The sequence below is a fragment of the Charadrius vociferus genome, unplaced genomic scaffold, assembly GCF_000708025.1.
Source record: "Charadrius vociferus isolate BGI_N301 unplaced genomic scaffold, ASM70802v2 scaffold297, whole genome shotgun sequence".
In the NCBI taxonomy this organism is placed as follows: domain Eukaryota; kingdom Metazoa; phylum Chordata; class Aves; order Charadriiformes; family Charadriidae; genus Charadrius; species Charadrius vociferus.
In genome coordinates, this window is record NW_009649192.1 from 560,544 (window position 1) to 576,018 (window position 15,475).

A 15,475-nucleotide genomic window follows, 5' to 3' on the forward strand; every position below is an offset into this window, starting at 1 on the left:
AAAAAAAAAAAAAAAAGGAAGAAAGAAAAAACGGGAAGGGAGATGTTGAAAATGCAGGGTAGCTTCTTTTGACAGCATTTAGTCATTAGATTGGCTTAACTACATCCTCAACATATGTTCTGGGGGAACGGAAGTATGCTGCAAGATGATAAGAGAGCTAACCCTGTGTACAGCAAATTAAAATCTTACCAGATTTTATGAGTTTAAGCTTTACACTATGTGAAATTATTACAGAAGCAGTTTAGCACTATAATTGGAAGGACTATAGTTATACATGAATAAGAAGCATATCAAGAGTAGGTCTGCAGTATGTAAATCCTTCCATAAATAATCATCAATTGACTGTGGTTTTTGTCTTGCATAAGCATCAGTGGTACATGCTACCGGTATGAAAGCTCAGTGGTATGAGTGTGCTTGTTCTTCCATTGTCCTCTGATTTCCAATATATGCATATTTAGGTATCTGTTAATAGTATTCAGAGTAATGATTGGTTCTCATTGGCAACATTTAAGGCTTTGTCAATACAGCTTCTAAGAGCCTAGAAGTTTTCTTGCCAAAATAGGAACGTAGTGCTACAGAAGCATTTTTATTCTGCCACATATAATTCATAGTATTGTGGTTTGAATGGCTGAGAAGCTCTAGTCATTTTTGCATGTTATATTTGAGATTTTTTCTTTTTTTCAGTTCAAACAGTCTCTTATAAATGTTCACCATCTTATCTATGTGGAACTGTAAATAAGACTTTGGGGTGGAGATGAGGTAACCCAGGTGAAAATAGAATCTAAATGTTTCCCCCCCCCTCTCACAGCAATGTGGAATTATGTATCACTTAAAATAATCGTGGTTTTGCAAGGGTGTTTTTTGTTGTTTTCTTTTATTTTCTTTTGTTGGGGGGGGGGGGAACCTTTCAGAGGTACTTCCCAAATACCACTTAAGTGACTGTGTTGTCAAAAATGGCACTTTGCAATTAAGTTAGCAAAAACTGTGTCTTACTAGACTCTATTTTTTGATGACAGAGGTAGGAGGAGTAAGGAATATGAGCCTTGTGGAAGCAAGGCTTTAATTTTGTCACTTCTGTGATAATTAAACATGATTTAACTACAGTCTTTTATATCCAGTACAAAAGGAATACAGTAGATGAGTGCTTCATAAAGCTACAGTCATTTAAGAACATTTTCTGAAAGTTAGTTTCATTAGTGATCTTCCTGCAGCCTAACACCAGAAGGCGTCTGAAAGGAGAAAGACTCTGAAATATTTTTGAGAACTGACTTTGACTTCAAGTTAGTAGGATGGTTACGTAAGCACTCTGCAAAGACTTTAAATAAGTTTAACTACTGAAGATTCCAAGCTCATCCATAGCTCTTCTGTTTCTCTTGCTTCAGCTGACTTTCCTTTTCCTGTTATTCCCTTGCAATCCATCTGTATTTTCAAAATAAAAGTGGATATTTAAAAATCAGGATTTATACCACTTGCCCTAATCTATTCCTTGATTATGTGGAATTTCTGTTTGTTGGGGTTTTCATTATCCTGTAATATGCTCAGTGACTCTCATTTCATATTAAACAGTCTAGCTCAGCTGAGTAGGATTTCAGTGTTAATACTTTATTTCACTGTTTAGGCCTTTCTTATTACCAAAAAATTAAGAAAAATCAAACTTCACATTGGTAAAATTCAACTATCTCTGTCATTTAATTTTCTTGTTATAAAGTTATCATTGTTTCTCTGTTTTATCAGTTTTTGTCTGAAGGGTGAGGGATTGGATGGCAGCTTTCCAGCTGTCATAGATTATACGCCGTACTTGAAGTTCACCCAAAGGTACTTGATATCTTTACACTGCTTTTTCTATTTCATTGGCAAAATTTTACTTCGTACTGGGCCGCTTGCTTTTCATTTCATATTCAAATTAATATCCATATCTAAATACAAACCTGTACACTCAGCTACCTTGCTCTTTCAGACTGGTGGAATTATTACATGACTCATCAGAGTGAGTCATGCTAACTTTGTTTACTTGGATTAGAATCACAGTTCATCGGGAAACAAATTTGAAGATCACCAGACCAAGTTGTCCTTTCTCTCAGGCCTTTTCTGTGTGCACATAAGCTTAAAAGTAGGTACTTTGTGAACAAAAATTATGTATGCCCTGGTGAGTGATAAGATATGACAGATAAGGAGTATGCAGTATGTGCAGTTAGCACATACTAGAAAATCATGACCAGTTGCATATATAATCTGACCTTCCAGCTACATTTTGGTCGTGTTATCAGCCATATGATTAATAATAAAAAAAAAATCACTATAAACAGATCAGATAGTAATTTGGATTCTCCAAAAAGCATGGAAAGTAATGGGATGTTTTCTATTGTTAGGTTTGCCAAAATGAAGAAAGTGGTTGAGAGTTAGGAGTAGTCTTGAAGATGTACAACTGCACATGAAACATCCTAGTTATTCCCTTTAAGTTCCTGTTAGCTTACACATTAATGACAAATTGCATGGTTCCATTAAAGCAGAATTTCATCATGGCAGGATCATGGGGTCGCAGGAATCATTACTTAAAAATCTAGTAAATGCTGTTAATGTAGTGGAAAGCCTAGTTGTAAGGGAAGATTTCAAATGGGTATTGGGATAAATTAAAACTCTTGTCTTTGAGACAGATGTCTGAATTGTCTGGCATACATTGATTCTGGATGATATGGAGGTATTTTAACAATGAATCTGCACACTATGTAGGGAGACACTTATGTTCTGTGAAATAACAGGCATGTGGTCTGTGTTATAACCATAATACATTCCTATTTAAATTTATCATAGTTTAAAATAATGACAATCACTTTTTTATTTTTCTGCATTTTTAGAAACAAATACAATTTATTTTCAGATACTACTCTCTGCCCTGAATTTGTGAAGGAACGACTAAGTCACCACTTTGTAAATTGCATATTGTAATAAATTGGCCCTTTATATTCCAGGGGAGTTATTCCACACACAGTTGTCGGACTTACCTAAGATCACAAGCAAATCTTTACCCATTCGGTGACTATACAAATAAAAACTTGAAATATAAGTTGTATTTGGTAAGCTGTCCTATCCCAGTACTTCAGTTCTTTTCGGTTTACAGAGCTTTAGATATCTTTAAGAACTGTGGTTCTTTAATTTCAAGGGGATTTGCATTTTAACAAACATAGCTTTTAACTTGGTTAATAAATATGATCCTTCAGTTCTGACAGCATCAGCAGTGATGAAGAAGAGCTAAGAACGCTGGGCAGTAGTGGCAGTGAAGGCAGCACTCCCGAGAACACTGGTCCTCCTTTCATCACGGATGAAAACAGTTGGTACAACAAATGCAAGAGGGTAGAACAGAAGTACCGGCTTGCACTGGAACAGAAGGTAAATGATTTGTGTGCGGGCGATGGAGCCAAAGCTCATCACCAGCCAACTGGTGACATATCCATTTAAGTAAAGGCAGAAAAAAATATATAAAATATTATTTAACTTCATGTAAATCGTTTTAAATTTTACAATCCTCAGAGTATCTAACTATCTTTGCTCATTGATTTGAGGGAAAAGAGGTTTGGAGAGAGGGGGAAGGGAATAATAATAATTCAGAGATTAGATTTCACAGTGTAATGTAGAAGCTTTGGCTGCTTTTTCCAATCTCAGAGTTACAGGCAGCGTATCTCTAAGTTGTTAGGTTGTGAGCTTGAAGTGAACGCAAATGTCGACATGATTTTCCTCTTAGAGGCCATAGAATTTTATTGATGTAAGTAGACTGCCAGTTGAAGGCTTTTATCATCATAGTGATCTTACATTTAACACTTAATCTTACAGTAAACAAAAATAATTGGCAAAGTAGTCCATCTAGGAATGAAAAGCAGAACTATCTTCTCCGTGATACTGAGATGCGGTTTTAGAAAATAGATAGTTTTAAGACCTGCTTCAAGCTAGAATGGGAAAGGGGGGGGCGGAAATGTGTATTTGATTTTAATAATTTAGGTGCCATATTATTAGTAGTAGTCTTTTTAAAAGCAAAGTGCTTGTCAGTTTTTAATAACAGCCTATTACAACTACAGAGACAACAATGTGTATTAGCTAGTGGCAGAGAGAAGGAGAAGACTGTTCATAGACACTGAAGAAATAGTGCACAGAAAAAGAAAGGAGGGGTCAGGGAAAACGAAAGGGAAGAAAAGTGGAAGACAAATGATGAATGTTTTTTAAGACCTTTATTAGTATTTTTACTATTCTTTTTTCCTAGTGTCAGAATTTTATTTTGGTGAAACTCTGTATACGGTAAACCATATGAAAACCTGGAACTACATAAGGGTGCTTGGAGGTGTAATTACTTCCCTTAGTTTAGGGCATTAGAATCACAAGGTTATCTCTCTGCCTTTCTAGTTTTTCCTGTACTGAGGAGAAAAAATATTTTTTTTAAAAAAAGAGAAGGTCAGACGGGATCAAGAATGGATCTTCTGACAGTTGGGACTCAGTACTTCACTGTGGCCCAGGTCCTGGTACCAGCTCAGTCACATATGTATTTAAATTCTAAGAATGGTTGTTGGCATGGTTTTGGGCCTGAGACAACTAGACTGTCCCAGATTATTCCAGGTTATTTGTGAATTAGAGTTTGTCAGTGATGATTCCAAATAACCACTATGACTTCAGGCATGGTCCTTTGGAACTTGACTTTTAGTATAGATATAGCCAGACTGAGAAAATATACCTAAGAACAAGTTGTGGCTATGTCAATTCATTAGGGTAAATGTAGCTATGGATTGTTAAATGCCAGTCTTATTACAGAATGAGTAGAATCAAAGTTGGTTTACTGTAATGCATGTGAGAGAACCTAGTTAAAGTTTTTCTAAGTAACAGTGAAAAAGCCTTTCTGTGGGTTGATATATTTTGTTTTTTTAAAATACCTCTCATATCTACATACAATTATTTCTTTTCTGGTTTTGGTCCCTTAGATGTCTCATTTGTGAACTGTGATGTTAAATGCTGCATCGAGGTTGCTGGTACAATCTTCTCAGCTAGTTTGGTATCACTTTCCATATGGAAAGAACTTGTGTTCCTTGAGACACTGTCTGGTACAGAGGACATTTTCCCTGCTTTTGTGAACCAAAAATGTGCCATTCAAAAGGACTGTCTTCAAATATATAAACAAAATAAAAACATTTCCTTCCCCACCCCAACAGTGCTTGGAGCTCAGGAACATATTCAAGACAGCATTTCATCCTTGTATTGAGACAAAAACATAGGATTGTTTTGAACTCTGCTCTTCCCCACCCCTCACTGAAGATTGTAAAATATTTTGGGGTTTAATGAGGAAAGTGTCATCAGCTCTGAAGAAGCACTGAAGAGAACAAAATAGGTGGATGTTTATTTTTCTTGGTTACATCCAGGTGGTTCATTTCCAAGGATACTCCATCAAAGTTGTGACAGACATCTATAGAAGCAATATTGAAACATGGTGTCCAAATCCGCTAGCCAGAATCACTACATAGCTTTAGGTTTACAAAAGCACAAAGATCTTCAGTGGCTGTAGCAGCAAATGGAGGCTTTGGTTTATTCACAAGTCTAAGATCGAGAAACATTTCTATTCCATGGGAAGTTATTCGCTGATCTGATACTGAGTATTTCAAATTTTTGAGCATTACTAGTGAGTCACATTATTCCTTGTTGCATTCTTTTAATGAACTGACAACTTCTATGGTCAACAAAGGCAGGGGTGAATTCAGGGCAGTTTTATGATAACTCTTTGAAAACTTTGATGCATTTAATACAATTTTCAAAATGATAGCTCTGACAGCTGTTGACACATTCCTAATGGTCCTCCTTTAGAATACCAATTGACAATTGCAGCAGCAAAATAATGGTTTTCCACACAGAGAGAAAATTTTCCATTGTCTAATTTTTATTTGGCATGTGCCTGCCAAAATTTTTTTTAATTCACTTCAACTATGCTACGTCTGTTTTATTATTACTTGAACAGATGACCATTGAGAGGTTAGATCGACTATGGAATAGAGCTCCTTTCCTGAGTGTTTTTCTCCTTCCCTTTTCGGGACCTTTTTCATGGCAGTAGCTTGCAGTAAAAATCAAGTTCCACACACAGTGCAGCAGATACCAGTTAATCAGAAAGAGAGTGTTTTCTTTCAAGCAGAGGGACTTTCTAACATTCTGTGTGTTGGAAAAACTGGATGTTTGTAACAAGAAGACCAAGTTGAAAATAATGTATTTTTATTAACTGATATAGTGAGTCTGATAGATCCTTATTTTGCTCTATTGTCATTCACTTTGTGCAAACAATGACAAATTCCTTTTGTGCCTCCTAAGTATGTGCAATCAGCTGAAAGGAGTTTACCTGGGTCACAATATGACAAGTGATTGGATTTCAGCTAAGATAAAGGTATCTGTATCTTCTGAGTTGTTTGAATGGTAGGATAGGGTCAGGTATTATTTTAGCAAGGTAAATTAGGCCTAGTGTTGCTTTATTGGATCAACAATGCTATGCTGGTTTAGACCAAGGATCCTTGGTTATCCTACTATCCTATCTTGGATGCTTGCCCAAAGTAGGTGTGGAGGGAAGAATAAAAACAAAGCAAATGTATATGCACTGTTTTTCCTCTAATACTTTCTTGGGCAACGCATATCAGCTTAAGGACTTCCTGAAGCTGATAAGGTTTATCTGTTAAGTAACCTGTGATGGATCTCTCTTCCAAATACTTGTCAAATATTCCCTTGACCCCATGTAAATTTTTAGCATCCAAATAATTTTTTTTGGCAAAGAATTCTGCATATCTACCATCTGTTGTGTGAAAAGCCACATCCTTTTCTGTCCTTTGAATCTGGCTCCTACCAGCTTTGTTTCATGGTGTCTAGCTCTTGTATTTTAAAAAAATGATGAACAGTTGCTTCCTTCCTGCCTTCTCCAGACCACTCTGGAAATATGAGGAATTTGTCTTTTCCCAGTTGTCTCTTGGCCAGATTAATGAGTCATAGTTTACACATTTGTTACTTATGTGGAAGTTATCTCTTCCCTATTTTGGAATGGTGTAAACTGTTCACTTTTGTGTTGTAAACTCCTAAATACTTTGTGTACTGTTTATACTAGAGTTTTACATGCTTTCACTGGTGGGATGATGCATCTCCATGTCATTATAGGTAGACGTATTTACTGTTTCATAGTATTCTGTTTCTGATACTGATGCTTCATTTCTAAAATCTTTCTGTAAAATGTTTGTTTGACGTTTCTGGGAGGCAGGAAATTTATGTATGTATCATTTAGTACTTTCAAAGCACTACTTAGTACCTTAACAGTCAAGATAACAGTAACATTTGATGGGGCAGAACTAGGCATACTGAAAAGCTCTCAAGATTCCTTGGAAGTTGTACTGAGACTAAAATGAATTCCTATCAAATATAAATGTATCCAGCAGATAGAACTGTGTGTAATCATAGAATCACAGGAATAGTTGTGTCAGATGGCACCTCTGGAGATTGTCTAGTCCAACCCTGCTGCTCAAAACAAGGTAGACTAGAGCGGGTTGCTCAGGGCCTTGTTCAGTCAGGCTGCGAATATTTCAAGGATGCACAGTCCTCAGCCTGTCTGGAGAGCCTGTTCCAGTGTCCATTTAAAAAACAACAACAAAACAAAAACAAACACAAACAAAAATACCTGGTGGGCTGACCCTGGCTGGGCACTAGGTGTCCACCAAGCCACTCTATCACTCTCCCCCTCAGCAGGACATTGCGGGGAGAAAAGAAGATGGGAAAAAAACCTTATGGGTCAAGATAAAGGCAGTTTAATAAAGCAAAAGTAAAGACCATGCATGGAAGCAAAGGAAAACAAAAGATTTATCCTCTACTTCCCATCAGCAGGTGATGTCCAGCCACTTACTAGGGAGCAGGGCTTCAGTATGTGTAGTGGTTACTCTGGAAAACAAACGTTGTAAATTATGAATGCCCCCCCTTCCTCCTCCTTTCTCCTTAGCTTTTATTGCTGAGCAGACATTATATGGTATGGAATATCCCTTTGATCAGTTTGGGTCAGCTGTCCTGGCTGTGTCTCCTCCTGAGATCTTGCCCACCCCCAGCCTACTGGTGAGGGGAGAAATGTTGGGAGAGACAGCCTCCAGGCTGTGCCAGCACTGTTCACAGTAGCCAAAACACTGGTGTGTTGTCAACACCTTTCTAGCAACTAATACAAAGCACAGCACTATGAGGGTTGCTATGGGAAAAATTAACTCCACCTCAGCCAGACCCAATACAAAACCAAAAATTTTTTTCCTACTTTTAAATAGTTTCCTGTATTTCAATTTGTGCCCATTGCCTCTTTTCCCTGGATAACACTAGGAAGAGTCTGACTCCATCCTCTTTACATGCTCCCATTGAATATTGATACACATTGATATGACTCTCTTCCTCCCCCTCTTCCCTCCCCTCCAAACCCTGGGCTGAGCAATCCCAGCTCTTTCTCCCTCCTCTTATATGAGAGATGCTCCAAACCCTTAATCGTTTTTGTAGTGATGATTTATATTAATAGCATTTTACTGACCAGCTAACTTCATAGAATCATAGAATGGTTAGAGTTGGAAGGGACCTTGAAGATCATCTAGTTCCAACCCCCCTGCCATGGGCAGGAACACTTCCTACAACACCAGGTTGCTCAAAACCCCATCCAACCTGGCCTTCAACACTTCCAGGGATGCAACAGCTACAGTCAGACGGTCTCTGGGCAACCTGTTCCGGTGTCTTACTACCCTCACAGTAAGGAAATAATATCTAATTGAAATCTACCCTCTTCCAGTTTAAAACTGCTACCCTTCATCCTATCACTACACTCCCTCATAAAGAGTCCCTCTCCACCTTTTCTATAGGCCCCCTTTAAGTACTGGAAGGCTGCTATAATGTTTCCCTGGAGCCTTCTCTTCTCCAGGCTGAACAACCCCAAGCCTCTCAGCCTGTCCTCATAGGAGAGGTTCTCCAGCCCTTGGATCATCCTCGTGGCCCTCCTCTGGACTCACTCAAACAGGTCCATGTCCTTACGCTGGGGGCTCCAGAGCTGGCTGCAGTACTACAGGTGGCGTCTCACGAGAGCAGAGTAGAGGCGCAGAATCACCTCCCTTGACCTGCTGACTTGAAACCTGTTTTCTTACTCACCAGGACTATGCCTTTTCTATGTCTATAAAAACTAGCTTTTTCATGTTTGTTTGTTTTTTTTTTAATGTGGGCACCTATGAAAGAATTATGCATTTTTCCACAGGCTTCAAGTAATGTGTGAAGTTTTATGCAGTATAGATTTATTGTATACAGCTTTAACTAAGAATTCATTAGAAGTTACAAGCATCTGACATGCAGGGAGTCTGCTTGAAGAAGAAAAAGAAATAGCTCCTTACTATTGTAAACAGATGTGTAAATTGTGAACATAATCACAGCTGCTGTTAAATACTCACATTGTGGATTTTTATAAATGACTAAGTAGTTGGAGTGTGATTAGTGTTGCCCCGTACCTTTTATAGTATCAGCTGGGAAAACAATGACATAAACACGTGCACATTCCAGCTGTACATGTCCAATGTTACTGAAAGAGGTGACCTTAACCAGTTGTCCTACCTTATGCTTCACTGTAGGTGAATATTTATTTCAATAACTTTCTTCTTTGTGATTTTGATGTGGGATGTGATATTGCAGTTTTAAGAAAAAAACTTTAAAATAATGTTGGATTTTTTTTATATAATAATGCTGGATCCTTTTCATTAACTATACAGATCCATATAGACTCATTCTACTCTTGTCCTTCTTAGGCAATATCTAACATCCTGTATCTGTCAAGTTGTAGAGTTCAGATCTTCTTCTTATACCAGTGACTGTTCTATGTTGTTTTTGAAAAATGAGTTAGTGTTTCATGCTGGTGGCATTTCTGTCTCATTGTTCCGTCCATTATTCTATTCCTCCACAGGAATATAAATAAGTACATAATTTTCTTGGTATCTATTATGAAACATCATAGTAATCTCAAGTCAATTTACTAGTCTGTTTAAAAAAAAAAAATAACAAAACTCTACAACAAAACCAAAGAACTGTATGCATCTTAAACCAGAAATATGTGAACATACATAATGAATTTTTTTTGGTAGTGTGTTCTTTAAGGCTTTCTAACACTTACATTTCCAGGGTTATCTTGAAGAATTGGTACGACTCAGAGAAAACCAGCTATCTGAATCTGTCTCACAGAATAAACTGCTGTTACAAAGAATTGAAGATATGGATCTAGCCCATAAAATGGAGAAGGAACAGCTGGAATATATCATTGTGGAACTGCAAGACCAGTTGTAAGTTAGTATAATGGAGAAATGTTGTTAGAGCAGTATCACTTAATTTATTTAACTTATTTAAATATACAATACGAAGAACTTCTGGTCCTGTGAAAATGAGTCAAACTTCTTATAGAAACTGATGTATTTTTAGCTTTTTTTTTCCACCCCTGACAAGTCTTATATTCAGAAATGGCTTGCTGGAAAACTGCAGTGGTGTAAGAAAGAATAATTCTGAATTTTTTATTTTTTTTTTACATCTGAAATAGCTTACAGTAAATGTTCTTAAATTTTTAACACATTTTTATAAAACGTTCTTTATATTTTATTACTTCCAGCCTTAAGGCTAACCTTAAAAAAAAAAAAAGTATATTGGAGACAGGTTCCTTTTGAACACTTTTTAAGATGTTAGGCAAGAGAGGATAAAGACATACTATTTTCTTTGCATAGATTCTATTTTATTTGTGTGGGGCTCAGACACAGTAGAATTTCATCTGGCAGTCCTAAAAATATTCAAACTGATGAAATAGTTTGCTACTCACCCTTTCTTCAATGCAAGGCAAAATGCTAAAACAACAGGAAAAGGCTTAATTTTTTAATAGAACATGTGACTCCTAATATGATAAGTAATATTTATCCTCCCAGCCCTGTCTATTGGGTAGAGAGGTACTACTGTCCTTTTGCAGAGACACTCCCTGGTAATGTTTAAAGACCCAGATAGATGGAATACTCGCTGTGTGGTGATGAAGTGTCACACGACTACTATAGTATGCATCTGAAGTAATTGTATCTTCCGTTTTGTTCATAACAAATGTAAGATAAATTATTTTACCTTATATGTGGAGTAATCTGCATGTGTCTGAACCCTGAAGTAAAATGGAAGTCAGTCATCTGTGGCCTTTGAAACAATCCAGGATGAAATGAATATAAATATGGCTTTGGGGTACTTTGATTCCCTCTGCCTGATGTCTCACAGAGACACCACCCAGAAGAGTCTTTTCTATGCAGTAAAAAGTATTTCTAGCTTATAAACAAAGCTTGGTTTTGGGGGTGGTGGGTTTTTTTTTGGTTGGTTGGGTGGGTGGGTTTTTTTTCCCTTCCCCTCTCTGTTTTGTGGTAGAACATTTTATTGCCAGTGCTTGAAATGGATTTTATGAAAATCCTCAGGAATACAGCATTTGCATTTTATTTATGCGAATTTCAAAAGCTGAGGAAGAAAAAAGATATTTTTCTGAGTCTTTTTGTTTTTATTATTTCTTTTTCTGATTGCCTGTAAGCTTCTGAGAGATACTTGTTCATGAGTTCTTTTCTGAACTTACTGATACAGCTAATGATTCATGTTATACTTCTTTGGCCTCCCTGATTGGGGGGGGGTGTTGGCTCATTTAAACCCACTCTGATAGTTGGAAATTTTGAACATTCAGACCTGCTGTTAATTTTTAGCTGAGATACATGCAATCGGACTGTTCTAAAGATCTCAGTCTTTGGGGTTTGATTTTTGTTTGCTGGCTTTGTTATGTAAAGGCTCAAATTGTGGAGCAGTTTCTGCTGTATCTTGACAGTGTGTTCATGTATAGCTGTTTATGAGACACTGCAGTCAGGAGCCTGGACTACACTAGATATTTGCAGACAGAGGTATAATTTTGCATTGTTATTGCTGTAAATGTAGCGTGCCTCTCAGATGAACTCTTTTAAAGTATGTTAGGAACTTACGGTTCCTTATTGGGGAGAGGGAAGGCAAGAAATATTCCTAGCAGGTTTCTGATGGTGAACAGTAGTCATAATTAACATCTTGTAATAATCCATGCTTGTTTTTTCCTTCCTTTTTTACTTTTTCTCTTTTTTATTCTGACCAAGAATGACCTGGCAGCAGAATATGTTGTATTACTAATGTGCGTGTAATGAGGCATGAGTTTTGGCCAGTTGCTTTTCATGGTCCAGACATTTTAGAATGGTGTTCATGTAATTCTCAATCTTAGTGTTTTGCTCCCCTACCATTAGTAGCATTTTGAAAGAGTTGAATGTATGCTGTAATCTTTTTTTAACTCTTTACCAGCAGCTAAGAGCAAGTTTAGGATTGTAATTCTGCCAGAGACATATTACATTACTGTTTATAAAACACTTTGAAATCTGATTCAGAATCATTTGCTGTGTAATGGAAACTACTATAAATAAATAGTCTATATTTTCTTTTTAATGATGCTTCTCTATTCCGCTGGCTGTTGTTGTTAAGGTAGCAAGTTCTACCATTTCAAATTTCTGTTGAGTAAGATTTGTTCGTGTTTCCAAAATGGTATTTCACAGGCACACAAGTCAAAATGTTTTACATATATTCTCAATGTATTTGGCCAGAATCTGAGCCTACCTTTATGCCTGCCCCCCAGCCCCGGCTGGCAGTATAGGTTGTTATTGTTGCTGACTTGGAAACCAGGTAACACTAATGATCAACAAGGCCTTCAGGTTATAAATTAGATTACCTACAGAAAAACTTTTCCATATTCACATTTAATAAGCCAGTTTGCTATAAAGCATTAAATAAATATGGAGATCGGAGATTGGAGAAACTTGGAAATAATTTTTGTTTTACAGCTGCTATGCAAAACTGAATGATCTAAAATTTTCAGTATTCTTAACTTTGTCTCACACACTTGACTATCCAAACTATTTAGTTAAGAGCCATTTCATGGATCTCATGAATACCAATATCTGGAAAATAGTGAAGCTGAAAATTTATCAAATTAGTTATTCACAAAAAAAGTAACATTTTTTGAGTCTCAACTTAATTGGATTTCTTAGTAATATGCCTGCCCATCTGGGGATTGGACGTCTTGCTTTGCTGGCAGGTGTCTGATGGCAAATCAAGTTAGAAAAGCGAAACTGCAGTAGACCACTTGATCATCAGTCTGACGTGTTTAAACTAATGCACAGCTGAACAAGAAGAAGGCTCAGACTAGATATTGGGAAACATTTCCGTACCAAGAGGGTGGTCAAACACTGGAACAGGCTTTCTAGAGAGGGGATTGATACCCCAAGCCTGTCAGTGTTTAAGAGGCATTTGGATGATGGCCTTAATACTACGCTTTAACTTTTGATCAGCCCCGAAGCGATCGGGCAATTGGACTAGGTGATCGTTTTAAGTCCCTTCCAACTGGAACCATTCTCTTCTGTTCTAAGAACAGCTTGCTTTTTTACCACACTTTCAGCATTTCTAGATGAAGTGGTTGCTAAGTGATATGTGTCAATTGTAATAATCATGAGGCATATTCTGGCTTTCATTTGCTTTCTTCAGAAGTGTTTGCCGTCACTGGGGTATGGTTTTGCCTGAGACTTGTTGTAGTTGAATATTAGAGTGTTCTCTTTTGGCCCCACTTTTCTGTAGAAATAGCATATTTTTTACAGTGAGGGTGGGGCAGTTCTGAAGGCCTTAAAGTGCTTAAAATTAACAGCTCTTAAGCGCTTAAAAATAATAGCTCACAGGAGGACAGCCAAGAGAAGCCTGTGATCCATGGCGTATCTAACTGAAGAAAACAGTTTGAATTCCATAACATTCAAAATGTGATGGGAGAAGGATCACAGATCATCAAGGAACTGTATCCTGGAGTATTCAAAACTCAAAGGCAGCCATTTCTTCCTGCTCTGAGATTTTGCAAAGAAGTGTTAAATATCTTTTGGAGCAGAGAGACATTTGACTGCGCGCCCCATCAGTAAAAAAATTCTGAGTACACCACCCTAATATAGGTTTATTTATTTATTTATCAATTATATACATGTACTACTGTACTAATATACTATATACATTATAAAACATACACAAAAATATAAATTAAAAAGCATGAGATAAAGATGAAATAAACACTATCTTGTAATGTTTTTTTCATTTATTAACAGTACAAAAAGTATTTTTTATGTGCCCCGAAGGATTGTCTTATGTACCCCACTTTGGAGACTACTGCCTTGAAGGACTAGTTAGCTCAGTCAAAGAAGTGGCTCGTCAAAATCTGGAACTGTTTGCCCACAGCATCCTTGCATTAAAATGCTTTATCTTAGCTTAAACAGGCTTTTTTCCCCCGAGGGTGATTCTTAGTCTTTCTTTTCGCTTACACACTACCTGTGTGGCCAAGGCAAACTGCTGACCTTTGTCACTCTAAAGTTCAGATCCTGCATCTGAAATGGATATTATGTATGTTAAATATTGATGTATGATTACAAGAGAGATTCCATCGATTTCCTGAATAGTGACTCATCTCCTGCATAGTGACTCACTGATGTTATAAAAGCTAATCACTTTAAGAAAAATATCTGTTTAAATAAAGTGATAAGGAAAAAGGAAAGCATTGTATACAAAGATTAAAAAAACTCAAAATGCTTTAATTTTTTTTTCTTCTGCTGTGATTTTTGTTTGGATTACAATAGTGATTTGCATGTTTACCAACACAGGTTTCCTCCTAAGGTATTTTTCAAGTTTTCAGATTGGTGTGCCTGGTGTAAGATGGTACAGCCCTATTGTCCCAACTGGTGTGATATTTTAATTTTTATTTTTGTTAATTTATCACATGTATTGAAAATGTATTTCTTAGATTCAGTGGCTATGCTATATTTTATAATGCTCTGTTTTTTATCTCCCTCTGCTGTTTCTTCCTATATCCCTGTGCCAAAACCCCCCTTCTGGTGTTTTGTGGAGGGGCATTTGGAAGGAAGGAAAGTCAAGAAAACTCTTCTGTGTTTGGAATTCTGCCTTGGTTATGGCACAAATCAGACTCAAATTAAATTGTAAGGGCACTCATGTCTTATATTGTATTAAGCTGGTCTGTATAATTAAGAATTTTTTTTATGTTTTAGCAAATCTTAAAGCTAGATTTATTTAATTTGTCTGGCTGTTATTTCAGAATTGGTCAGTCTTTTCAAGGCCCAAACAGTGCCTTCATTCTTAATATTTTAATATAGCTGTCTGATATATTCAGCAATACTGCAGTTCCTATCTGGATAATACAAATGTCTTTGTAAAGCCAGGAAATGACAGTTTAGTTGCAGCCCTGAGAGACTCTTTGCACCAGTGACTCTTTAATTACAATAAATGTTCTGTATATGTTTCCACTCCTGAGTGTACACAGCCGGTCACTTGTGCTTCACTATTTTCCAGGCATTGACTGTTGGAGTACTCTGTC

General features: G+C 36.9%; 1 protein-coding gene across 1 annotated transcript in view; it reads left to right on the plus strand.

The window, feature by feature from the left end:
- RUNDC3B (RUN domain containing 3B) overlaps positions 1 to 15,475 on the plus strand; it is a gene marked incomplete at its 5' end in the record, with an annotated part of 68,205 nt that overhangs the window by 38,662 nt on the left and 14,068 nt on the right. The window contains one exon of the mRNA XM_009888967.1: positions 10,171 to 10,328. Within this exon, the coding sequence (XP_009887269.1) occupies positions 10,171 to 10,328 (158 nt within the window). The remainder of the gene's footprint in view (positions 1 to 10,170; positions 10,329 to 15,475) is intronic.